Source organism: Pelecanus crispus, chromosome 2 (assembly GCF_030463565.1).
Source record: "Pelecanus crispus isolate bPelCri1 chromosome 2, bPelCri1.pri, whole genome shotgun sequence".
Taxonomy (NCBI): Eukaryota; Metazoa; Chordata; class Aves; order Pelecaniformes; family Pelecanidae; genus Pelecanus; species Pelecanus crispus.
This window is the reverse complement of record NC_134644.1, coordinates 49,481,906-49,509,902: the sequence shown is the minus strand read 5'-3', so window position 1 is coordinate 49,509,902 and position 27,997 is coordinate 49,481,906. Positions and strand designations below refer to the sequence as shown.

The following is a 27,997-nucleotide window of genomic DNA, read 5'->3' as shown; positions in this document are numbered from 1 at the left end:
GCTGCGGCGCCTCCCGGCCATGGGGACGGCGTCGTCCCTGGTGAGCCCGGCGGGCGGGGTAGGGGAGGTGATCGAGGACACGTACGGCGGCGGCGGCGGCGAGGCCTGCGAGATCCCGGTGGAGGTGAAGCCCAAGGCCCGGCTGCTGCGCGGCTCCCTGCGGCGCGTCGGGGCCTCACGGCCCGGCGGCCTCATCGGGGCCAGCTTCAAGTCGACGGCCTCGGTGCAGGAGCTGGAGTGCGTGGCCGAGTACGAGCGCCTGAAGAAGGAGTACGAGATCTTCCGCGTCAGCAAGAACAACGAGGTGGCCTCCATGGTGAAGAAGGAGGCCAAACTGGACAGGGAGAACAAGCGGCTGCGCGCTGAGCTGCAGGTAGCCCCCGCCGCCCTCCCGGACGAGGGGGCCGAGCGGCGAAGCGGGACCCTCGCGCGTGAGGCTGCGAAGGACTCGTCTTGCTTCCCAGGAAAGCTGTGGTGGGGAGGTGATGGGTGCGATGAGTTTTCCTTCCCAAGGAAGGCAGGGTGCCGGGGAAATGGTGTGCACCCCAGCGCCGTCCTGGCGAGCTGTCAGGATGCAGTCAAGGTGTGCCTCTGGGGATGGGGACCACATGGTGCGTGGCCGTCATCCTTAGAGCAAGGAGAGAGAAGTAGTGTGCTGGGTTAGCGTCATACTCAGACCTGAATTTCACTAGCTGAAAAGTAATCTAAAACCTTTAATCAGAGATTGCTTTCACTCAGGAAAATGGTGTATTAAATGTTTTCAGGCACTTCAGAAAACTTACCAGAAAATACTAAGAGAGAAAGAGAGTGCATTAGAAGCTAAATACCAAGCCATGGAGAGAGCTGCTACTTTTGAGCATGATCGAGACAAGGTCAAAAGGCAATTCAAGGTATGGCTTGACTTTCCTTTCCTGGGAAAACAACCAAAAAAAAGATAGATTTCACTTGGTCAAGTTCCCCCAATGAACTTTTCTCCAATAGCTTTCATGAGGACCTCTCTTTCTTAAAAAACTAAAAACAATTGCTGTATCATAGCTGTAGCTCCTTATTTCCTTCAAGATAATCCTACCAAAAGTTCTCTGTAAAACTAAGAGGAAAAAAGAGAAAATAACTTTTTAAATATTAAAAGGACACTATGCAGTGATGCATATGAACACAGGAATATATTCATATTTGAGAGTGACAAGAAAACACAGGCTGCAGACTGACACATGCTGAAGGAATTTATAAACCGAGTTCCATTATTTCTGAATAAATCGTATATATAGCATTGTAATCTTTAACACTTCTAGCTTACATTAAAGAAGAGTGTGTATTGGTGCATCTCTTTTGGCTGCTAAGTATGATAGCCAGTTAAAGACAAAAGACTTTGCCCTTTCTGGAGGGATGACTTGAAAGGCCAAGCTGATGCTTCTGCTTTTCCCTTGCAGCAGTTGATGATACTTCTACCCAAAACAGAGCACTAGGTCCTGGTTTGCACAGTTTTCAAGATTCCTGATATCTTTAATTGTAACAGGTGTTAATGTTTGGCAGATACATGAAAAAAGAGAATTGGGTTTGACCTTATTTAAGAAATGAGACTTGAAGATTTCATCTCTGTATTTAAATCTAGGCTCATGTTTTCTTCCGCTCATGACAGTAATATTTTACAAACAGGGCAGTTGGAGATGCTTGATCACTTTCTGTCTTATGTAATTTAAATTTCTGCAACAATCAAAATTAAATACAAGATGATATGTAAATGTAAAAAAATACATGGAAGAATAAAAGGGAACCTTTGAAAAAAATTATTACATGTAGTGATTTTAAAGACAATAAACTTTAAAAGGTGAAGAAAGGTACTTGCTGTTTTTAATGAACTCCCATACTAATGCAGACTTCTAACTTTCAGAACAGTATGAGAAGGTTTAAAATGGTAAAATTTTAAAACCAGATCATTTTAAATTATGTTTCCCTGCTCATTTATAGGCTGCTGATGGGTTGTTGTTCACATTTTCATGTCTTTGCCTGCTAAATGAATGCTAGAAACTTATTTTTCCAATTGAAAGCAGATAACGTGAATTCAGGAACTGGTATTGATTTTCAAAAGATTGATGGTTTGTATTTCTCGCGTTTTTTTCCTTTCCTGTTCATAGATTTTTAGAGAAACTAAAGAAAATGAGATTCAGGACTTACTGAGGGCCAAACGAGAGCTAGAAGCAAAACTTCAGAGGCTCCAGGCCCAAGGAATCCAAGTGTTTGATCCTGAAGAGTCTGATTCTGATGACAATTGTACAGATGTTACGGGTGAGCATTTCATCCCCAGCATTTTGTGCTGGAATGTGACTGAAGTCTCTGCACAGTAAAGCACAAGACAAATATTTACATTCTTTTGAAAAAAGCTTTATTAATCCAGCTTGAAAAGCAACATAAAACAGTTTAAAGGGTAAAAGCAGCTGACGTTACAAACTTGGTTTAGGTTGTGGGAACCGCACGTTTCTGGTCTTATGAATGAATAGGTGAAGAAAATAGAGTGCGGTCTAGACACAGTGACTTAGACTTTTTTTTTAAAATTGTTCCACGAACAGTTCTGAGTTTTCTAATCTTTTCTGATTCTAGATCTGAGAGATCATGTTCCAAAGGATCCAAAAAGCACACCTGAAACTAGAGGGAATCTTAGATAGACTTAACTGTCTATGGATGATGAAGTATGCCAGTCTCAGCTGCTATACTTTTCAGAATAGCGGAGTTAGATATTTAGCAAACATGAACTGACCAAAAGAGTCATTTTACTGAAGAATTTTTTTGAAAGGGAAGCCCTAGCAATCTTAATGACATAATAGGCAAAATCTTGTATATGCTGTAAGAGGTATTTGATAACGTGGGAAGGAATCAGCTAGGTGTGTGATCAGTCCTCTGACTTTGTATCTGATTGAAAATAGAGCAATAGTTGTAGCAAACAGTTAGCACCTTAATGCTCTTAAGGGTGGCCGCCATTACTTCTTGCACCATGAAGCGTTACTGAGGAAAAACTGCGTGTAAGTGCTGTTGCTTAACCTTTGTTTTGTTTATTGAGATATATCAACTGTCACATCTTGGCAAGAGTATAAATATGCAGTCTTTAGAAGAAACATTTCAAAATGCAGTGATCAGATTTTTGCATACTAATGCATTTGATGAACTTTAGTGGTACAAATAGCCTTGTTTTCTGGGGTTTTTTTCTGTCATCTTTTGTGTTAGTTAATTTCTAAATTAATTCTTCTCTTTTTACCTTTTTCTAAGTCTTTTTCAATTTCCTTATTTTCTCCATGGAAGATTTATTTAGTGTCTTGGAAGTTGTATATTGATTGGCAGAAGTGTAATCCAAGCATATTACGAAGAGATAGTGTGAAAGCTCTTCACACAGCACAGAGAATATATTTCAGTCCTGACCTACAGCCCCTTTACGCTTTTTCAGTGCTGGAACATTCCTGAACAAAAGTTGTCAATATTGTGATGTGCACAAATGACTGCAGCAATATTGTGAACTGTTTTCCTGATACGAACCCAACATTTTGAACTCAACAGATGTGAGCAATCCATATAATAACAAATACTAGCAAATAACCTCATTCCATTAGCAGCATGGCTTCTCATTAACTTCGGACAAGTGCCCATTTAGAACTACATCACACAAAGGTGCGAGTAAATCTGCTAAAGGAGAAAAAGTTATGATCAATGGCATGTGACAGTAGGTTTCAGCTGGAGTATTTAAGACTGGTAATTTATCTTGTTTAGTGATAATGAAGAGGTTTTTCTTTGTTTTCCAATTCTTAGCTACTGGGGCACAATCTGAATACTGGAATGGGGGAGCTTTGGGAAGTGAGCCATCCATGGGTAGTATGATGCAACTTCAGCAATCTTTCAGAGGGCCTGAGTTTGCTCATAGCTCTATAGACGTTGAGGGACCGTTTGCAAATATAAACAGAGGTAAGTAATGGTGGTTTGTTTTGCTGGGATTATATGTGTCTGTGTCATTTTCCAACCATTCTTAAATAACTGTGTTCTTTCTTAGCTCCTTTTCTGACCATTCTTGGGTAATTTGACTGAAGGGTTATTTGGAATTCTTTGTAAAAATAAAAGGAATCTGTAGCTGTATGTGCCAAGCTGTGTTTAATGTATTGGTGACTATGGTATGTGCAGCAGTGATTTTAGCAAACAGCAGTGAATAGTGCTTCAATGTAAGTAAACCAAATACCATTCTGTTGCTTATGTTGACTAAGGAAGATAGTGATCTCTCTTTCAATATGTGCTGGCATTCTTTTTTCCATTTTTATTCAAATTCTCTACTTCTTGAGTATGAATGTTACGTTTGCATTAGAATAAACTTTATCCCTGCTTTTTTCATTGGATTTGCATGGGGTTTGACTCTGCTTAGGGTGCCATTCATGGAAATCTGATCACAAGATCAGGATGTATGCAATGTTATGTGAATCAGTGTTAGATATTTTGTTATCAATAATTGTTGCTTTTGAATTTTGTTTCCCAAATGGCCTCTTGTAAATTGTCTTCTGGTGCTCTGTTTTCCCTCACTGTTATCCTGGCCCTGGAACCCCTCCTGCATGTAGCTGAATTTGCAGGCAGTTTCTCCCTTTTCTCTTCAATCCTTCAGGCTCTGATTCAGAAGGCTGTGCCTGCAAAGTTGGAGGGGAAAGTCTGCTCTGTGATGGCTCCAGCTTCACATGCTAAGCCTTTCACTGTGCCATATGGTACTGAAAGGAGAACCTATTCCTAGCTTGAAAGAATGACCAGCCACAAAATCAAGAACCTAAGAAAGTTTTAAAATCCATTGCTTCTATAGGGAATTGACATACAGTACTACAGAAAGCAATGGACTTTGTCTCAAGAAGAGGAAGTTCCCATAATGTTTCGCTGTCATTTATTTGCATTGTCTAACTGAAATACATGTAGATCTGGAGGAAAAAAATAATGTTTGATTATGAGTGATTTTATTATCTCTGCATATTTTTACTTATTTTACAACTATCATCTTTTATTTTGTGGATACATTTCATCAATCCTTTTTAGAGGAAATATCATTGTAATGATAATATGAATATATTTAACGTTGTGGTTTTGCCATGACGTTATCAGATGATATGTTATAACTGATACAATATCAGTTCTCTAAATTCAAATTTTTCAAGTTAAAATAGTTGAGTAAAAATGTTACCGCTATTTTAAATAAAATGTAGTATTTATAATGTTGAGAGGTGATGACTTATCTGTTATGCATTGTAATCAGATGTGAAGATCTCTAGACTTCATTTTGATTTTTTTTCATTGGCAGATGATTGGGATGCTGCTGTCACCAGTTTATTACAGGTTACTCCTCTGTTTTCCCACTCTCTGTGGAGTAACACAGTAAGATGTTTTATTATTAGTACTGATGAGACTCAGCCAGAAGTGGACATCTTCATTGAAGTGAGTACCTCACAAACTTAGGCTAAGTTATATGCTGGGTTTTTTCCACTGTGATACTTACTCAGAAATTTGTCTAATATTTCTTGAAAGCTTTAGTAGGTGTAGCCTGATTTCAGTTAAGTCAGTGAAAGTATTGTCAAGGACTTCAGGGGAAGAAACTGCATAGAGAAATGAAACTGAGCTTTATCTAGTAGGTCCTTAGTGCTATGCAGATTTAGTAATAAAGCACCATTACTGAAATTTGCTTTCAGAACTATTCACCAAAACTTCAAAGAATCTGTGAAACAATGGGGTACTTCTTTCAAGTTGTTCGTTTTCCAGCAGAAAATGAAAGGCCTCTTAAGGATGTAAGAAAATGGGAAATTGAAAAAAGTTCATTAGTCATTTTGCTCCTGCATTTAACTTTACCAAGGTAAGTATTTTCCAGACTGATAAAGCAAATGGAAGCTGATAATTTATGCAGGGTGCGTAGCTTATTAAAATGTATGTGATGTTTTGCTCAGTACATTTCCTGAGCTAGTATCTTCTAAGTGATACTCCTTCAAACTTTAGGTTTGCTAGTACAGACAGTTAAAAGAATATATCATTTCCTTTTTCTTGTAGCTGCAGATTCTCTTAAAATACAGCATGAAAGATGTCTTCATAACGCAGAAATGTTTTGCTTTCCAAGAGCAGCTCTCTGTCATGCATATTGCTGGAGTCCTAGGAATTTGAGATGGCTGGTGTGAATGTCCTCAGTGTGTTTCATTTGCTTATCTAGCCTTACACCTGTATGTAGCATTTTGATTTTATACTGTTGCATATTATTTTCTATCTTTGGCTATTTTTCAAACTGATTTCATGGCTCTCCTGTGTGGTACCTCATGCTAGCTTTCTACGGCTTAATTTACTGAAGTCATGATGTTTTATGACAAATAGTGATGCAGTATGTTCTGTTTGTTCAGTGACTAATTTCCTAACCTTCTAGAAGAAGAAACATGTCTTACTAAATGAAAAACACCAAACTAGGGATACTTTTAGAATTGTGTTAGGACTATTTCTGTTATGCATTTCGGAATGTTGGGCAGAGTTTGGTTTTGATGTTTGGGGGAGGGAGAAGTGTCCTTTTGCTGAAGAAGTGAGGAAAAGGGATTAGAAAAGATAATATTAAGGATCACAGAGTGGTCATTCCAAAACATCTGTATGAATGCAAAAATCTGAAAATACTGGTATGCATTAAGTTTCATATTAGGGGTGGATTTTGAACTCTAGGGATTTCAAACACTGTTGTATTATTAGAGCTCTTGTATTAACTAGACCTCCTGTTTCTGTAAATAAAACATCTGTCCGCAGAGAATTAAAGGCTGTTTTAAGTCACTAGTAGCTAAGATTTACAACAGTGGAGCGCTTCAGGGAACAGCCAGGTACCACAGATGTTGATTTGTTTTCTTAGAGGAATGGGACTAGAGCTGCCATACATTTATGCTCTTAGAAAGATAATGTCAGCTGCTGAGGGTATATTGACACTTTGAGGGGATAGTGTTGCCAAATAACCCAGTTTTGTGTATGTGGGTCACAAGTGTTTAAGAAGAAAATACTCAAGGAAAAAACCCACGAAGGAGTATTCCTGCCAATGGTATTCACTTAGAGAGTTTCTCTTAGAAAAACTGTGATGAAAATTGTAGTGCTCATGTAAAGAACATAATATTTGAGAGATCCTGTCTGCTATTGCCAGCATCCCCAAGTTGTATAGTTCCTTCTGTGGAACAGCAATAGATTGCTGGGAATAATATTAATGGATATCATTCATGTATATACGGACAAAGTGCTTTTGAATTTGGAGGTGTGTAATTCTCCTTTTCAACTACTATGAATTAAAAGACTGTCCTACATCTGACAAATACTAAAGGACTTTTCCTAAAAAGGTCAAGGAATAGAACAGAGCCTTCAAAGAAGTGATGGCAGAGCATGTATATGATGCTTGTTAAACATGTATGAATCCATGTTCTTTCCATGCAAGGCAATTGCTTTTCACTCTGCATATTGGTATGACAGGAAGATCAATCTTTAATTTACAAAGCAATAATCGTAAAAATGGTTTTAATGTTTTTGGTACAAATAGCATAAGTTTCTCTCTTAGCTGTTCCTGCCTCAGAGTTTATCTTAAATTCTCTGCTGAAATATTTGTTTGCCCTTTGTTGTAAATAGATATGACTTTTGAATTAGATTTTGCAGTGAAACCCATCTTCGGAGCTTGTGTTGATTGAACTATTTACTACGGCAGTGTAATATAGCACAAGAATGCTGATTTCCAATCTAGTTGTTTGTTGGAGGACTGTGAAGAAGCCTTCTTGAGAAATCCAGAAGAAAAACCCCGGCTAATTTACCACAGAAAGGAGGATGGCAGAGTCAGTTCAGTCTCAGTGCAACAGTTAATTGAGCAAATTTCTTATGTGAACAAAGCAAAGGTATGGCATTTTAAAGACTTGAATTTTAAAAGGCTTACTTTCCTGCTATAAACAGCATTGAGTGCTAGTAGTCGCAGATTTGAGGAGAAATTGCATTACACTCATTGCTCTGGATGCTCATTACATGAGCAGATTGATGAAGCTGAAATTTATGAATGTTATGAAATTTTCATTAGCGGGGGAGAAAAAAAGCCACTACATTTTCACTGAAAAAAAATCCCTGTACTATAGGGATAAAATTTCTCACCTGTGTTTAGCCATTTAAATGACAAAGTTATTTATCTAAGGTCCCTCTGTAGCCACTGAAGAGAAAGAAGTGTACCTCCAGAGAGATTCCTCCCATCTGAAAATAGATCAGGAACGCAACAGAATGGAATTTAAATGTGTTCCAGAATGGTTTTGTTGGAAGTCCTAAATACTGTTCCCAACCAGATTCAGAGTTCCGTCATGCTTTGCCATTTACTTTTTCAGATGATTGATCACTTTGGAGGTGTGGAGGAAGGAGCATACGAAATCTATAATTGTGTGGAAAAGATAATTAAACAGGTAGAGTACATGATGCATTTCAGCTTTTTCTGTTTTTGTTCTGATTTGTGATCTTAAATGATGTCAGTGTGATTACTATATGCTGCTTAGATGTAATTGAAAGGATCTTTCTGTGTTTTATCATTAATATCTGGCAAGCAAAGAAATCTGCAGGTAGAAAATAAAACCCAAAACTGAGCAGTGCTTTTATGGACAGAAGCAGAAATAACAGGGGAAAGGGATCTATTTGTGGCCTAAATTCTCTTATAATTTCTCTTTATCCATATCATAGGATAAGGAAAGATTGCATAGTCCATTTTTTCCTTATCCGTCCTTGTGGCGGGTTGCTTCCACTATGAGAAAACTAAAACCAATGTCTTGAAACCTGTGCATTCAGAGTTAACTTGGTTTCATCCAATTGCTCATTTATTTATGTTCTCTGCTAGCCTAAAAGGAAATGAGCATATTGAAATTATTAGAGCTGCACTCATATACAGTGGAATTCAGAGTAATGCCAAATGTTCCTGCACTGTTAAGAATTACAGTTGCAGTTTTCTCCGTGTGTTTTTCTTTTTACTTAGGATATATTGGGGTGTGAAATTACAGAACTAGAAGGCAAGGATTTGGGTAATAAGGAAGAGTCCACTGCTCCTGAAGAAGAAGTTTTTGGTGATGTATTGTGGGATGCGCATGATGAACAAGAACAGATGGAAGCTTTTCAGCAGGCCTCTAATTCGACATGTGAGCTGGGATTTGAGAAAGTAAGTACATTGGAAATGTGTATGAATGAGGAGACAGTCATCGCTCATTTCCATCTCTTGTTAGGTGAGATGTACTTCTACAGAAGAAGCTGTGTCTGAGAGCATCCTTGAGGCTGTTACTCCTTAGGCTAGAAGAAGCCATATGTCTTATATAGATGGCATATTTATTTTCTGGGAGAGATGCCAGTTTGTGTGTTGTTGAATGGCATTGATGAAGAAGCAGTTGTTGTTCCTGCACAGAAGAAAAGCGCTATAACCGTGTGCCAGAAGTAGGGTGTCCTCCTAGACTTTGGTCATCAATAGAAAAGGCTCTGAACGTTTTTTTGCGGGTTGTTTTTTTTTGTGAGGAAATCCGGGCTCTGTCTTGACACCTGGAGTTAGGTCTTTTGGAGATGACTAATGAAAAGATTTCATATCGTCATGTAGCCATACAAATGTGAGAAGAACATAGGAAATTTAAAAGTAGAGAGCTGCTGAGTAGCTCAGTACTTACTCATTACTTGAAATAAAATTTTTAAAACATTTCAAATTGGGGGTACCAGTTATATGTAGGGAAGGTATAATGAATGTGGGAAAAAAATACTAAAGTGGTGATGGAAAGTGATGCAATGGCTTATTTGGGCAACATTCCTTGATGTTATAATGTAACATAAGCATGTAGTTTCTGTGGCATTGTACTTAAATTGTTAGTACCCCTATTTTACTAGCACAATTTATTCTTTTACTTCACTACTCATATATTGGCGGTGGGTTGGAGGATTGTGTCATCTTTACTACATTCTAAAACAGTAAAATAATGGAACATTAATAGAAAAAATACCTCTGTGTATCTTAATGCACCTCCACCTCTTTTTTGCAGACAAAATATTTCTCCCAAGTGGATGAAGGGTGGTTTTGGTTTTGTCATCCTGAACTCTCCTACAATGTTCTTGGGCATTCATGTGGTGAAAGAAAGCCTTTCTTTTGTGTGCTTAGCGCCTCAAAATATCATTCATAGCAGATGCCAACTTTGAAGGCTTTGTCCTGGCAACCTATCCAGTGCAATGGAGTAGTTGGGGGGAAGGGGGAGTGAGGAAGCCTGAACAAACATAGTACCCAATTGCTTTACTGTAGTAACACTCATTCAGTTTATTAGCACTGAAAGTTCCATTTTAAATAGAGTTTTTTAAAAGAAGTTTATTTATTTTACACTTTCTTTAAAAGAGATAATAAATTCTGTGGTTTAAGTGTTTCATTACAAAATTTATTTCCATTTGTATTATATTGCATTTCGGTAGTTATTCCCTTACCTTAATAAATCTGTGCTTGCATTTTCTATCTAGATGGTGTACAATGCCAAGCACTGTATTTCTCCCTTAAACAGTGGAATATTTGTAACGATTGTTTCTTTTTTATAGTATTTTGAACGTCTAAATGACCTAGTAGCAGCACCAGCACCAATTCCACCTCTGCTTGTATCAGGAGGACCAGGCTCTGGGAAATCGCTCCTTCTGTCAAAATGGTAAACTAATTTTTTTTTAATGAATGAAATTTAAGAAAAAAGTTTCCATTAAATTTCAAACATCATATCAGTTTAATTAGAGGTAAAATTGCACCTGGGATGGGGCAACCCCTGATATCAATACAGGCTGGGGGATGAAGAGATTGAGAGCAGCCCTGCAGAGAAGGACTTGGGGGTACTGGTAGATGAAAAGCTGGACATGAGCCGGCAATGTGCACTTGCAGCCCAGAAAGCCAACCACATCCTGGGCTGCATCCAAAGAAGCATGGCCAGCAGGTCGAGGGAGGGGATTCTGCCTCTCTACTCTGCTCTGGTGAGACCTCACCTGGAGTACTGCGTCCAGCTCTGGGGCCCTCAGCACAAGAAGGACATGGACCTGTTGGAGCAGGTCCAGAGGAGGGCCACCAAAATGATCCGAGGGCTGGAGCAACTCTCCTGTGAGGCTGAGAGAGTTGGGGTTGTTCAGCCTGGAGAAGAGAAGGCTGCAAGGAGACCTTATTGTGGCCTTTCAGTACTTAAAGAGGGCCTACAGGAAGGATGGGGAGAATCTTTTTAGCAAGGCCTGTTGTGACAGAACAAGGAATAATGGATTTAAACTAAAGAAGAATAGATTTAGACTGGACATAAGAAAGAAATTTTTTACAATGAGGGTGGTGAAGCACTAGAACAGGTTGCCTGGAGAGGTAGTGGAGGCCCCATGCTTGGCAACATTCCAGGGCGGAATTGGACGGGGCTCTGAGCAACCTGATCTAGTTAAAGCTGTCCCTGCTCACTGCAGGGGGTTGGGCTAGATGACCTCTAAAGGTCCCTTCCAACCCAAACCATTCTATGATTCTATGATTCTATGAAAATGGGACCATTTAGAAAGCTATTGAAGCATCCTGGAAAGATTTGTAATAATTGAGTAATTCCATCTGGCCTGCCTTTAACACCTCCCTGTCTCCAATTGCAACACCCTGTGGATCTGTCTTTGCACAGCATTAATAAGTGGTTTCAATAGCTCAGTAGTGTTGCCGTTCTCTGATACACAAGAGGGGTCCTTTGGAGTCTTTTTAACTGAAAAAAAAAGGAAAGATCAGACCTAATAATTTATCATAGAAATGCATTTTATGGTCATTTGTAGGCTATGACAAAATTTGCTGACATAAAAGTAAATTGATAGTGTCATTACTTCTTAAAAGCTTAGTGACATGTGACTGTCCAGTGCCAGGAAGGGCACTTGCTAATGGCTATCGGTACTGGGAAGAGCAAAAATAGAATCTGGCATTAAAAGTTCAATTATAGCTCAGGAAATGGCTGTCCTATTCTGTAAGATAAATGTTGAACACCTCTAGCTAAGACGCTCTTAACTCCTTTGGCAAAAATAATAGTTTTTATCTGAGATATATTTGCAAAATTATAGTCTGTTAAGTCCTTTTTTTTTAAACTTCTCTCATTAGGATTCAATTGCAACAGAAGCGTTCACCAAACACTCTAATTCTTTATCACTTTGTTGGGAGGCCCATGTCTACTAGTTCAGAATCTGCACTGATAATTAAACGCCTTACTTTAAAGGTATGCTGTATTATTACATACCCTGCATTGTATGATTCTTTGGAAAGTGCCAGCGTGTGTGTGTGTCGGAAGACAAGATTTTCTACAGGTTTTTCTACATCATTTAAGAGTAATACAAACATAAGGCATTATAGAATGGGGGGAATCCGATCCTATACACTGAATGCAGATCAACTGAGTAGCATCTCTGGGATATTCATAATAGATTGGCATTAGCAGTTACGCTTCCAGTGACCTATATTGGTGGCTTATAAAACCATATAAGCTTCTTCCAAAATTTCCTGCCATCTGGCCAATGCGAGAGGCAGGTGGTACCTCTTCTGTCTATGTATTTAGAAACCTGAGGCTGTATTCACCAGTTGGCACCATGTTGTTCCTAGACGAGTCTCTCTCCTATGTTAATTTATTTTTTAACTGTGTGTTAGATATGTGGGCAATAAGTGAAGAGTATTTTTGTGCCAGGGTCTGAGCTTTCTTTTTCCTTCACAGGGTGGCACTAAGGACCTCACAGGACTAAAACCTTTAGAAAAATGAAGTCAATTGTGCTCTCCTTGCAATTTTCTCGTGTAGTTTAGAAGTCTGCCTATTTAACCTGTGCAGCTTTTAAGCCCTTTAAGTCTCCAAATTCCTTGTCCATTGTGTAAATGCAGGTTATCTCTCTAGAAATTACACAACAACTTCAATAAATATTCTTTGTTCTGCATATGCCAGCTTTCTGCATATACTAGAAGGAAAGAAGTCTGTGTGAACTTGACTAGACAAATTGCCTCAAAATCGTGTGTTGCGGTTTTTTTCCCTCTTGTGTCTGTAGGACATCTTTCAACAATGTCTATAGGACATCTTTTCAATCAATCCTAGTTGATTTTTAAGGTAGAATTTGTTGTATATGTTTATAATTCTGCAGCTTATGCAACACTCTTGGTTAGTGTCGCCTCTGACTTTGGATCCATCTAAACTTCTGGAAGAGTTTCCCCGCTGGCTAGAAAAACTTTCTGCACGTCATCAAGGCAGCATTATTATAATTATTGATTCTATTGACCAAATACAGGTATGTTTTCAAAAGACTTGCCATTTTTTAGTCTAAAAGAAACTTTGGCTATTGTAATAGGTTCAACTATATATATGTAGCAGAAATATTAATGTTTGCTTTGCTTTAAAGAGTACATATAGAAAATAGTTTTGTAAAAAGTGCACATTTAAAATAGTCTTTCATTTTTATGGATAAAATTGGTGTTGGGTTGGGGTTGTTTTTTTTTCTTTTAAATTTATCTTAACACCTTAATTTTTGAGCAGTCCAGTTACATTATTTATCCAAAGATTCAAGGCTGTGAGTTGACTTATTGGGCACGTAAATAGCCTAGTCTTTATGAGGTGAACATTTCAACAATAGTATTCCATCTGCTTTATTTAAAGTACAGTCATGCTGATACATATCAGTGGATCATTTAGTACTGTTTCAAGAATCAGATCATGAACAACTTTTAAGGACACTGGAGGATTTAAGACTCCTTTTACTGAGCTGTGCAGTTAATGAAAGGTATCAACTTCTGGCATTGGTTTGAGCATCCTTCATATTAAGTAACGAAAATTTGTTTTTAAGCAAGCTGAGAAGCATATGAAGTGGCTGATAGATCCACTGCCAGTGAATGTGAGAGTGATTGTATCAGTGAATGTAGAAACATGTCCACAGGCTTGGAGGTATGTTATATTTCTGAGATGTTCAAAGTAACCTGGATTAGACTTACTGTTTTAAATTAGAGTTACTCATTGAACAGCCAGATCTGTCAAGACCTGGAGATTTAATAGCATAAGGTTTTGCAGCCATTGCAAAAGCTTCTCTATTGTAACTGCAATGGGGACAGGTTTTAGCTGTTGGGAAACCAGATTTCTGTTTTACTGTGATGGATCTATCCACATGACTATATGAAAGAGGATATTAAATACAGTCAGATGCACATCAAGAACCGCAGTACCATGATGTAGATCCAGGATAAGGCTAAAAGTGGAAATTTGACTTGTGATGACTAGAATTTCTTAGTAACAGGGAATAGCTTCAATTACAGCTTTGATATCAACCTTTAAAAAGCTCTGGAACTTTGATGTTTTTTTTTTTCCTTTTGTGTGCTATTTAATAAGGTCTGAATATGACTTTGTTCTCTCTTACCAAAGGTTGTGGCCCACTCTTCATCTTGATCCGCTGAATTCCAAAGATGTTAAATCTCTCATTAGTGCAGAATGTAACTCTGCAAATGTTAAATTGACTAAAGAGCAGGTATGTCTGTTGCAGTTCTTCTAAAATACCTTACCCTAGTATAACTTTTAATGAAAACATGGAAAGATGAAATAAGCCCAGCTGCCAAAAGAAAGTAGTATATTTAGCTAACTAAATACTACTGCTCAAGATGTCATGCAGTTTGAGTATTTTTACCCCATGGGTCATAGCACAGAAGCACAGATGGAGCAGCATAAATAATTAACACAAAAACTGTGCAGTTGCACACATTCCTGTAAACATGTTATTTTATTTTAGAATAATGGAAGGTTTAGTATTGCATAATACTGTAGCAGTGATTGGCAGAGTGGGGAGAAAAGTATTTTACCTCTTTGCCTTGGAGACCAGTTCTGCAAGGTAAACCTCATCTTGAGAGATGTAATGGTTAGATCCTAATCTTTTCTTCTTAAATTCAAAAGGAAACTTTCACTCTTATGCTCCTGTAGCTAGAAAAAACATGCACTATTTTGTCCACTGGTTATCATGTCATAGTCTTCAGATGTTACAGATGGAAGCATATCTAGAACTTTTATTTTCTTGTCAAACAGTGAACAATTTTATTGGTATGGTTAATTTCATCTTGGCTCACAGATTTTGTTTGAAATGTTGTAGGAGAAGAAGCTTGAGCGACATTGTCGTTCTGCCACAACTTGCAATGCTTTGTATGTCACTCTTTTGGGCAAAACCATTGCTTGGTAAGTTGAGATGGTCTTGAAATTATTATGCTTGTCACTAGACTAGAAGACTTCAAGTAGATTTGTTAGCATTTTGAAATACATTCATTTAACATAGAATTAATCTTGTTAAGAAAAAACAGTGGAGTAGCATACAGAGTTTTCCCCCTTCACTGACTGTGAATGCAATGGGAAGAAAAATGAGAGAGTATACAATCACCATTTTCATACTAAGTGAATCCAAATAGTTGTATCTGTCTGTTTTCAGCTCTTCTGTTTTTATTTTATTTTTATGTTGTTCTCCTTTCTGGGTATGTCAGTTGCTTCAATGCTTTTTAAAGGTATTTGGAGAATGTTCATATTGTTTTGTTAAACAGTTTAATTCAGGTTTGTTGTATTTACTGATGTACCAGATGGTTTGCCTCATAGATTTTTAAGACTAAAAGGAAGTTCAACAACTGTTTAGTTTAACATCCTGCGTATGGTACTTTGCCCTATAATTCCTGCTGTGGAGAAAATTAATCTTCCCTCTTGTGCAAGAGAATACTTAACAAGTGCATTGGCTTATAATCTTGTTGAGAAAGATGCATTTTTAGTTTAGAGACTCCCAGAAGATGATACACTGATTGATAATTTACTCTGGGTGACTGATTTTCATTATTTTTTGTTTCTGTTTTATGTCCTAGAATGCTTAATTGCTCCTGAAAACATGCTTTGTAAATGCATTAAATGAAACAGCAGCATGTGGTTTTATCTTTATCCAACGTGATGTTCTTATTCTGTACTCCTGCTGGAGGAAAGAACACTGCAACGGCCCTCTTTTTTTTTTTTCCAACAAAAATTTTGCAGTTGTTTAGAAAAATCAGACAATATGACAGAAGGTGGCTTCAGGAATTCATCTCTTCTGTGTTTAATCTCACCATGTGCTCTGCACCTTTTCAACCCAGTAGGAATTCAGAGCACTTTTGAGATAGAGCTCTTTAGTAGTTTCAGTTCATCTTAGCCAAATTTAATAAGCTAAACCATGCCCCTTTTGTCCTTCTGCTCAGTGTTGGAAGTACGGGAAATATTGACGAAACCCTTCAACAGTGCTTCCAATGTCAAGACACAGTGTCACTGTACAGGCTTGTTCTGAGATCAATTCAAAAGTCATTGCAGAGTGATAAAGAGAAAGGTCTTTTGAAAGAGGTAAGCAGAGAATGCATCACTATTTCTACAGGTAATGCATATTCTTTCCTGTAAAGAGTTTTTCTTAAGTTAAAAGTAAATATAAATTTATGTTGGTTCATATGTATGATTCAGAGATTACTGTATTATTAGTATAGAAGGGACAATTTTATTAATGTATCTATTGCATAACTATAGAACATATGACTGCTTTGTGTTAAATTTCAACTAAGTCATTATCTCACAAAACAAAACAGAACTTTTCCACTGTGATGTGATACAGAATTAGCACTTCCTTTGGTACCCTGATCCAATGATTAACTACATTGACCGTAGTAAATGTAATCAAAACATGGTATCTTATGAATACAGGGCACCTCTTATTAGACTTCTGATTCCTTTTCCTACCTTTGCAGAATTTCCCTGTTGTGTGGAACATTTTTTTGATTAGGACATGATACTTGAAAATTGCCAGAAGTTCTTTGGTGCTGACAGCATAAGACCTTCAGCATAATTTACTTAGATGGAAGTTCCTTATGATAATGGAGCTATTTTCTCCCAGTGTTTTAAAAGAAAGTCTAAGGAGCCATTTGTTTGTCCCAGAGTGTCCCATTTGGTGTTCTATCTATTAGAATATTAACCCATTAGCACTGAGGATTGTTCTTTGAGGACAGAAGAGGGAAGGGTCTTGTGTAGGCGGTTTTTGTTTTCCCTTGACGTATAAAGTTATACACAATGATACACAGCATTTTTCTTGGAATTTCAGTGTAACAGCTCAGCAGCAAATACTGCTAACTGTGTAAAATAATCTTTCTGCTTTACGTAGATACTGTGTGTCATCGGTGTTAGCCACAATGGTGTGAGTGAGTCAGAGCTGATGGAACTTTATCCTGAACTGTCTTCTGCACTGTTAGCCTCACTTGTTCACAGCCTCCACAAAATGTGTTTGCTGACGTATGGGTGTGGTTTGCTAAAGTTCCAGCACCTCCAGGTAACTTTTGTAATTCTAAACATGTGCAAGTGAAACTCCACCCCCTAAGCCCCTGCTGCTTTTTTAGATAAGTTCTGTTGTTAACTAGGTAGCTCGTGATATGTTTGTGTTTGCTCATCCATTTTCCTTAACATCTGGTCTGATGCTAGAATCACCTTGAAAACTACTAGAGCTATGATACCATTATTGGTCAGTTATTGTTCAGCAGCTGAAAACCTGGCATTTCAAACTGTCAGAAATTTCTGATCAATTAGTTATTAACTCCATGTGTCTAGAAAACACTGGTTCCACAAAAAACAAGCAGAATTGAAGGAGAAGGGAATATTATCTGAACAACCAGAGCTTTAGTCTAATGTAAGACAGTCTGTTTGTAGTGCCTTTGTCATTGAAAGATTTTCAGTTCTACAACAGTAGATGTGTTTCATAAAGGAATCTTGCATAGTGCCCTGTGTATCATCAGCACTTAATAAACAAATTAAATGCATTCTCTTTCTCTCAATTATACTCTCTTGTAGGCTTGGGAGATGGTGAGATTAGAGTATATGGAAGAAGGTGAAAAAGTTATTTCTGCCTATAGACGAAAACTAGTGGAGTATTTTACCATGCAGCTAAGGTAGGTCAGAATTCCTCAAGATGTGCTAAATTGCCAGCTTTATGCCTCATGGATATTTTTGTTTTCTTTACATAGCTTCTTTGACATAGTTTAGTAAATTATTATGGCAATATAACTCTGCAAAACCCTAGTTGTCAGTTCAGCAGCTTATTATTGATATGTTACTTTTTAATCCTGGAAAAGATTGAGGACTGTGGAGGGGAATGGGCATATAATAAAGTTATCATGTGAAAAGGTAGGGCATGAATTCATACTGCATCAGTTATTTTGTGGTAACTGACCCCATGTGGATTTCTAACTCCCAGTAAATGCTAGGAAGTCTGAGGTTGCTTGGAACTTGAAGAAACAGGAGACCACTTGCATCCTCAAAACAAGAGGAGGTCCAGTAGAACAGCTGAAGAGCTGCAAGTTCATACCCAGCTTGAAAGCTGATTTGCATTTACAGTCCTGAGTTAGTGTGTCCCAGCTGTGGGCTAGTGCTTACTGCTCCTCAGATCATGCGCTGCTGGGTAGCAGAAAGCTGAGGGCCACAGTGTGCCAGGGAAAGGAGGTGCAGAGGGGCAGTGGGCTGCTGCAGGGCTGCAATTCTGCTAGCAGGCACAGATTAGCCCATACGGGAGGGAGGAGCAGCTTCCTGGGGTACCTGGGGGTTCCAGCACCCTCTGAGGTGAAATTAAAATGAAGATGTGAGAAAATGGAGTTACATAAGTCTTATAACTTATATACATAAGTCTGTCTGCTTGTTCAGACATTCAAGTATGGCAATTGTATGCTTGCCTAGTTTTCACATCAAATTGACAAGTTCTGTTAGGCCTCTCAGAGTTTTAATTTTGATTTGCTTTTCTTTCAATAGTCGAGACCGAGTGACTTGGAGAAGTGCAGATGAACTTCCCTGGCTCTTCCAACAGCAGGGTGATAAGCAAAAGCTACACAAGTGTCTTTTGAATCTCTTTGTATCCCAAAACCTTTACAAAAGGTACAAAGGTAGCCACTGCTTTGGCAGTTATAAAGATTTCTAAGTAATTTTTTTGTCAATATAAATCAGAAAATTACAGATGTAGGTTAAAGGAACTGAAATAGTAGAGGCTGAAATACTAAATGCTGTTGTTGTATAAATCATCTATTTTTCTGTTCTATTACACCTGGGGGTTGGTAAAGGGATAGATGCTGCTGTTGAACAGCATTAGTCTCCATGGATTGTCTCTGTAGACGCTCCGTAGCTTAATGACAAAATTCATGCATATGGCCCTTTTCTTCTAAGCTAGCATCAGTCTGAATAGAGAGGTGTCAGAGATAAGATGAGCTTCTTATTTCCTTGTTAAAACAGGGGACATTTTGCAGAATTGCTGAGTTACTGGCAGCTGGTTGGGAAAGATAAGAGCTCTATGGCAGCTGAGTATTTTGACTCTCTGAAAGAATACGAAAAAAGCTGTGAGGGAGAGGAAAGTATGATCTGCCTGGCTGATCTTTATGAGACCCTGGGACGGTTTCTTAAGGACCTAGGTCTTCTCAGTCAGGTAAGTACATTTAGAGATTGTTGTAACAGCAAGGAGGCAAATTAAGCAGAGCTCAGTGTGTGCTTTCTGTTGCAGCTGTTAAATTATTGCAGCATACAGGATGCTGCCTGCTGCCATCGTATTCTGAACTTCGTTGTTTTACAGGCTGTAGCTCCTTTGCAGCGGTCTCTGGAGATTCGAGAGACTGCGCTGGATCCAGACCACCCAAGGGTGGCGCAATCACTCCACCAGCTAGCGGGAGTTTATGTTCAGTGGAAGAAGTTTGGAAATGCTGAACAGTTGTATAAACAGGCACTGGAAATCTCTGAAAATGCTTATGGAGCTGAACATCCTCGGGTAGCCCGTGAACTTGATGCACTTGCAACGTTATACCAAAAGCAGAACAAGTAAGATTGACTACACTGGTGTTCTTTTTTCATGTGGAGGTGGTACAAAAGTAACAGCAGAGATTATCTTCCTGAAGCTAGAATGTTTCTTTCATTCTTTTTTAGAGTTTCGTAACTTCCAATGCAACCGTGAGCATCCCCTCTGTATTCTTGTCACAGGCCACCCAGTAGGGGACAACTTTTGTGCTTAGTTTAACAACAAACTTCTAACAAGTTAGAGATAAAGGAGGAGCATTGTCTGGCCCTAATGATTTTGGATATTTTTATCTTTGACAAAAAGTGTGATTTTTTTTTTTCTTTTCCTAAGATTCTTAAATTCTCCTCAAATTTGTACACTTAAGGAACTTAGAAGCTTTCAGGAACACTCAGTGATGCTACATTTGGCATTCTTCTAACACTGTAAATAACTGTTTTCAGATACGAACAAGCTGAGCAACTGAGGAAAAAGTCCTTCAAAATACGCCAAAAAGCAGCAAGGCGGAGAGGCAGTCTGGTAGGGAAATGTTTGATATTTAATAAAAGTGCAAGGCCATGTTGCAGCTCTGCTAAATAGATGATAAAATGTGTCTGCAGAGCTGACAAAGCTCCAATGCTTTTGATAATTGAGGGCATAAGTAACTTAGCAGCAGCTTTGGTAACTGCCCTTTCAACTCTGCTGGAAGTGGAGATGCATCAGTACAACTGGTATGGAGTTGAGAGAGGTGGAAAAGAAGTAAGTGGATATATACGTCTCGGGGGTGCAGAATTACTGCTGTCAAAGTGGCAATGGAAAAAGGTGTTCTCCAGAATAACTGAGGTGTTTATCGTACAAATACTAGTGAACACAGTGCTTACTGCAACAGATAATCCCAGTAATATTATGTGCCATACTGAGGTTTTCCTTTTTTTTTTTTTTCTGTGTTTTTCAGCTACAGAGTTCCTCTTGTTATTCTTGAGCTAAGGGTTTGCTTGTCATTGGTGCCGGTACTATAAGAGTTCAGCTAGTAACTCCAGAGCTCTAGTTGTAGCCCTAATAAAAGTAGTGAAAAGCCATAAAAATGTTGCTATTTCCACAGTGCTTAAATACAAATTAATTTGGATCATGAAGATTTTGTCTGGTTTGGTAATGAGTTCTGCTGCACAAATTTTTATTAAGACTGCAAAGATCAAGAATAGGTAAAGCATGTAACAATGGCTGTACTTTTTACTTGTTATTCACTTTGCATGTAAGCATTAGCTTGGCAGCCCATTTTACAAAGATCCATGTAAAGCCTTGAGTAATACTTTATATGGCATTTAGGATAGGAGATTAACTTGATTGTAAGTTTTGAGCTTATAAACCTAAGAATTTGATCTGAATTGGTTATTTGAACTGCAGAGTTTAAGCAAATTAGCATGTGTGATACAGGGAAAACGGAGCTGTGTGACAGCACAGTAAGTTACAGTTCCTGGAAGTATGTTTGGTGAAATTCACTGTTAGACTGTAAATAAGCAGAATGCCTATGTGCCATTTAGCTTGAAAACAGAACTTAGATAGGATTATTGTGCTCCTTTGGCACCAAACTGAGTCTTTTGATTTTCTGTCTTCAGTTGTATGCTTTAAATGCAATGGTTATTGGCTGACATTACTGTGTGCTTTGCTGCAGTGTGGCTTTGCTCTCCTGCGTCAAAGAGCCCTGCAATTGGAAGAGCTCACGTTAGGCAAGGATACACCAGATAATGCTCGAACCCTCAATGAGCTTGGAGTCCTCTATTACCTGCAGAATAATCTTGAGTAAGTTGTATTAATTGTGTCACATCCACTGAGTGTTCTCGTAGATAGAAATGGAAGCAAAGCATTGAGAACTAGCATTAAATGTAGACACATGATCAAATACTCATTATGGTGCCATCCCTGATTCATTCTACTGGTTTTTGTTTACTGGGAAATTCACTCATATTTTCTAGAGTTGATGCTGTTAGCATGTGAGTACTTACCCAGTTAGTGCATTTCCTGCACTCAGAATTGATGTTCCACAGTTAAATTTAACCAGCCTTCCTTGCAAATACCAGTTCTCTCTCAAAAGTTATGCCCCCTCTACTCAGCTTCACTATTTTGTGACCCTCTTCCGTAGTGTTCATCCTTCAACAGCAGGATTGTTTTTCAGTAAAAAACACTCAAAATGCCAATATTACAGGAAATCATGAGTTAAATATTCACTGTGCCTTGTAATCCTCAGGCTGTTACCCTGCTAGCATTTTTAAGAGCAAAAGAGGACAGAGCAGAACAAAGGTGTTCTAAAAGCAGATGGAGATAAGCAGGGATGTTGAAGAAGGGGAATAAAAGGTGCAGAGCAGTTCTGATTGCATGGTTAGCCACTATTCACATCAACTTCTTCAGTCCACAGAGTAGTCTAAAACTGTGAGTTGTGAGGGAATTTTAAAGTCGCCTTAAATCCCACTCTACTGAACTAAATCTTTTCGGAGAAGAAAGTGCACAGCAAAAAAGCACAGAGTAAGGTCTGGATATATTTTCATGTTCTTCCTATATCTGATGTTTATGTCACCAGTAGTTGTTAGATAACTACAGAAGTATACCATAATTTAGGATCTGCACACAGAATCTCTTGTTAAATGCAGGACCTTTACAGTGAAGGAATTGATTTTTAACATTTGTTGGAAATGTGGGGTTTTTCATCGGTTTACCCTCATGAAGTCATGCCAAAGTGAATGAGGAGCGATATCTATCTAATCTCATACAAGATCATTTTATATTCCACATTATCCATAGGTAGTTTCTGTCCAACACAACCTACTTCTAGAGTAACCGTATCTCCCCTATTTGATAAGTGAGCAAAAGTATAAACTTTGTTCTAGTGAAGTTTTAAGTCTTTTTTTTAATGGATATTGTGTCTCTGAATCAGCAAGTCCAAGACTGAATTTTTTTTGATGCAGTTAGAATGAAATCAATAGCAGAAGAGTGTGTCACTTTATTACTTGTTATATGACACATCATCCTCCAGCCCTTACACGGAGTGAACACCTTTTGACACTTGTCTTAAGAGCTCCTGAATTGAACCTACAGTACTGTGTATAAATGTTCTTTTTTTTCTCTCTAATGCGAAATGGATTTTTCCAATTTACTAAGCTGACCTCTTGGGAATAGTGGCACACAGAATTTGTGTGTTTGCCAGGATGACAAACTGCCTAGTTATAATGGATGCTGCCAGTATTATGTGGGGATCACCCATTGTTTGCGATAGAGAAACTGCTGTAAATCTGTAATGGAATAGTAGTATGCTACTCTAGTGAGATAAAATATGCCCTTTTGATAGGGAAATGCTTGAATGGTGGCATTACACAGAGTCTTTTCTACTTTGTCACTTCTAGACAGATTCTACTATGAGAATCTAGCTCATGACATACATAAAACCCATTCCAGTCTCTCCCCCTTTGGTATGAAAGCTGTCTGCTGAACCCTGTAATATGTTTTATATTTTGTAAAGTTACTTGAAAAATGAGTGGTGTGTTCTGAACCTTTACCTCGCATTCTACCACTGCTTTATCCGTGGGAGTACATGACTGCTATGAGGAGTTCCCCAGAAGTCAGTAGAATGTTTTGAATAAGGAAGGATTACTTGCATAACTGAAGATGTAGGTTGAATTAAAGAAATGAGCAGCTGTTGTGGTAGTGTAATGTTTGCTGAAATCTGCTAGACTGGCATTTGGGTCCTTTACAGGGGGGCTCCAGGTTTGCACAGGAATATATTAACTAGCTCTCTGTCTACATTCTTATGGTTAGCCTGCACGGCAGGACTATGTCTGGGATGTATAGTTCCTCACTGCATAAATGATTTGCTCATCTGGCATTTGCTTATTCTGAGGAAAGTCCATTACCAGACGTCAGTATCGGTGCAGTTTCCAAGGCTGTTTGTTCTGTTTCAAACAGCCACTTCAGCCTGTACAGATGTTACCAGCTTTAAAATACTGCTGAACGAATGTGTTCTGTAGGACAGCAGAGCTTTTCCTGAAGCGCTCCTTGGAAATGAGAGAGAGAGTCCTGGGACCCAACCACCCAGACTGTGCGCAGTCTTTCAACAATCTGGCAGCCTTATACAATGAGAAGAAGCACTATGACAAGGCGGAGGAACTCTATGAAAAAGCTTTAGACATCAGGAGGAGAGCACTGGCTCCAGATCATCCCTCCTTGGCTTATACTGTGAAACACCTGGCAGTACTATACAAAAAGATGGTAAGCACAACCCTGTTACCTTTTCTCATCACCTAAATTAACTGCAATGCCTTGCGTTGTTACAGTCTTCAATCCAAAAGGAGCGGGGCATGGGAATTGTGTCAGCTGTTGGTGTTCTACACACATACATAAAAGATGTAGTCAAGCAGCCTCAGTCTGTTTCCAAAAAGCCCAGTAGCTTTTACAAAACACACTTCGCTTAAAGAAAAGATATTTATGAATAATGTCTTCAGTGTCCTGCATGCTCAGTATTCACCACGAGTAGTTTCCGATTTGGTTAAAAGCTAGTGTTTTGGCTGCAGTGAGGGAAGCTTTTCCCCTGCTGTATTTGAGTCCTCCACTGCCTGCTATGTGATATCCACGTACAGGCGTTTGGTCAGATGTGTCTTAATGGAAAAATCATGTTTTAGGGCGTAGGAGTAGTTCCTTTTACACAATGACCTTGAATTTTACAGTCAAATTGAGAGTAGCTTGAAGGCTTATGAAGGAGATAGTACTTTACAAATGAACTGTCTGGCTGATCTACCTCCAGCTTATGTTGATTCAGTGAAAGATGAGAGTTACTCCCCTGCGAAATGTACTACGGGGAATAACATTAACAGTAATATAAACTTCTGCATTTCATCATTTCAAAATGTTTTATGAATATTTGTGTTTGCAGATGGTCACTCTAACCATTCAATATCTTCAGTGTAAGAGTGATGTAAGGTTTCCAGCTGTTGAACCAAGATCAAATTCAGAGGATAACAAAATTTTTTTTTCTTTTATATTTTCACATTTTACCATTCTTCAAAGAGCAAAGAGTCCTGAAGATAATCTCTTGGATCAAATGCTCCTGTGTTTTTGCTCAATAATTGTTACCTGCTGTTATATGCATGAAATTGTTTTGGGTCACATATTTTCTGCTCACCTCAGCTTCTAATTTTCATGCTGCTAGAAACTGCAAAAGCACTCAATATTTGCATCAAAAAGCTCTTCACTAGTTTGAAGGAGCACAAATTAAAATTCATGGTGAACTAGTGATGCAGGGCAGAGTGGAGGAAGAGAAGGGACAGGAATCAGATGTAGAAAATGACGATTATTTATATATAAGTATTTATTCCAGATGAATTAGTGATTATTTTCAAACTGTGGCTTGGTGGTGCTTTGAAAAAATAAGAAGAAAATCTGATTTGAAGTTTGCAATTACAGTGAACCATTATACAATGGATATTTGCAGTATTTAATTTCTGATTGCTATTAAATGTGAGAATTGACGTACTAATAATAGAAGCCTAAGCATACTTCTGAAGTATATGCAGTTAATATGTGAGCAGATTCAGATTTGGAGGAAAACAGATTTGCTGTAAAAATAATCTACAGTAAAACTAGTTGGAATATGAGAGGGGTATTTTAGAGAAACGGAAGTCAAGAAGCCAAAGCCTCAATATGGTGAATGGGAAGCAACAGGTACTTGAAATGGCATTGGACACTGCGGCTGTTCCAAAGAACATGGTGCAAACAACACTCCAGTAAGCAGCAAACTGCTCAAAAGTTAAGGCAGCTATATTCCCATTCCCGTATCAGCAGTAAAATTTAGGACCTTTAAGGACAAAAAATAAACTCTGCTCTCATTTACAGCAGGATGAGGAAATACAAATGGAGAAAATTATTTGGATAAAAGTACAACTGAAAATTCTTTTTAATGGCCTTCTCAATGAGACACGGGGAAAAAATAAATTAAAAAAGAAAGAAAGAGACGTAGCTGAGAAACACATTAACTGGGAGTTGAGTGTGCTCAGTATTTTGGAAAATGAGGTTCTAATAAATATTCATAATAAACCACCTGTGCAGAATATAACTATGAATTAACCAAAGTTAAACACTTATTCTGAAAACAGTTACATCTTCTCCAAGGCTTTTTGTTTAAAATAGATTTTACTGTTACCATTTTGACAGAAGACAACTGAATCTTTTTTTTCCCTGTTATTTCTAGGGAAAACTTGACAAGGCTGTTCCTCTGTACGAACTAGCAGTAGAAATTCGACAGAAGTCATTTGGCCCAAAACACCCTAGTGTAGCAACTGCTTTGGTAAATCTGGCTGTCCTTTATTGTCAGATGGTAAGTTTTTCATATCTTACATGTTTATTATTCCTGTCTTAGGCTTTTTATGATTGTACCTAAATGATACCAAAGAAACTTGATCACATTTCAAAGGGAAATTCCTTATAAGACTTGCAAATTCTTAGGTTCCATTTTAAAAATTGAAAGGACATTTGGCAAGGAAAATGTGTGCAGGAAACAGGTAATTGCTGTGACTAGTATTTCACAAGAACACTTGGGCTAACGCTCTATAGATTATTCAAAATGCCCACATGCTTTATAAGACTAGAGCTAGAGTACAGCATTTTCAGTGACACAGGGGTTATCACAGTATGACGGAACACAGCTCCACCACTGACTCAGAGGGAAACACAACGTTTTGAAATTTAAGAGTGCCCACCTTGATGAACTGCAACTCTGTGTAACTAAAAGTCTGAGAAGGCTGTAGACTTTCTAGTCTACAACTAATATGAGATTCAAAGGTGATGCAATCAACTTCCCGAATTCCTTACTTCGCATCGAGCGAACCGTAGATTGTTTTCTTGTTTTCTGTATTTCTGCAATCTGCATATCTGATTTTAAACGGGGATTAAAGCTGCCTTGGGTAAAATTAAAGAGCATTTGCTAACTCAAAACTTTCAGGACTGAGATTCTCAAAACTGCCTAGGAAGTCCAGACCCTAATTATTATAATATTAGTGGGAATTGCATTTGGAAGTGCAAGCCAATTGGTTTGACAATCTCAATTATCATCCTCATCTGTCAACAGTATCGAGAACTGGGAACACCTTTTTGGTTAAATATGCATGACTTTGCATCTAGGATGTGTTGATACTATGTTGGAAAAAAGAATAGCAAATATAATATACGTCTGTAACAAACAACTTTCTATGACCCGAAGAAAAAGCAGATTGAAGCTTTACCTCTTTATGAACGTGCATTAAAGATTTATGAAGACAGCTTTGGTCACATGCATCCTCGTGTGGGGGAAACTCTGAAAAACTTGGCTGTGCTGAGGTAAGATTATATGTTTTAGCCCTATAAAAGCAAATTACTGCAAAAATGACTGGATGAAACAAAACATCCTGGACTTGTGTACTCATTAGGAAAGTAGAGAGCCTTGAGTACACTTTGTTGATAGCATGGTGTGCATTTCAATTTAAACGAATTGAGAGACTTGGTTTATTTGCTTGTTTCACCTTTGTTTTACTCTTCTCCAAAGCTATGAAGGGGGAGACTTTGAGAAGGCAGCGGAACTTTACAAGAGAGCTATGGAAATTAAAGAAGCAGAGACTTTGTTGATAGGTGGAAAAGCAACTTCTCGACACTCATTGAGTGGAGATACATTCAGCTTAAAAAGTGCATTATCACCAAACATTTTCCTGGAACATGGACAAAGGTGATATAAATCTGCTCAAAGAAAAGGCAGTCTCTATTGCTGTTTTAAAGCAGACTTAAAATTATTAAGACAAATCTATTTTTCCTAGGATAACATACTATTCTGGGACTGACACCTGTCTTCATGAATGACAGGGAAACAAATGTTTAAGCTTGAAATCCTTCCATGTTAACTTTGTAGACTTCATGGTATAAAGTGAGCTTCTTTCATTGTGTGTATATATATATATATGCTATTAGTTACTAGCTCAAGTTATAGCTAATACCAAAAACATGGATTTGAGACCTCTTAGCCTGAGTGCCAGGATTATAACAAGTTAAGTTGAACCAATTGTATATACTCTGTGGGGTAGTTCTTATTTCTATGTTGTAATAGCCTGGCTTAGAGGATTTGTGTATTTTTGTTTCATCAGCCCTTTCTGCCTTTTCAGAAGCTTTTAAAGTTGTTTCTAAAGAG

The 27,997-nt window shown here is 38.2% G+C and overlaps 1 protein-coding gene across 1 annotated transcript; it reads left to right on the top strand.

The window, feature by feature from the left end:
- The first annotated feature begins 19 nt into the window (after positions 1-19).
- NPHP3 (nephrocystin 3) lies at positions 20-27,545 on the top strand. Its single transcript, XM_075705754.1, has 27 exons — positions 20-373; positions 765-890; positions 2,136-2,286; positions 3,796-3,948; positions 5,309-5,442; positions 5,694-5,854; positions 7,742-7,889; positions 8,361-8,435; positions 8,996-9,175; positions 10,573-10,676; positions 12,116-12,230; positions 13,135-13,278; positions 13,831-13,928; positions 14,400-14,502; positions 15,115-15,197; positions 16,226-16,364; positions 17,170-17,334; positions 17,850-17,947; positions 18,801-18,923; positions 19,275-19,464; positions 19,609-19,850; positions 20,268-20,343; positions 21,476-21,603; positions 23,820-24,060; positions 26,036-26,161; positions 27,044-27,159; positions 27,365-27,545. Exons 1-27 carry the CDS (start codon positions 20-22, stop codon positions 27,543-27,545), a joined length of 3,954 nt encoding a protein of 1,317 aa, XP_075561869.1.
- Positions 27,546-27,997: the final 452 nt, after the last annotated feature.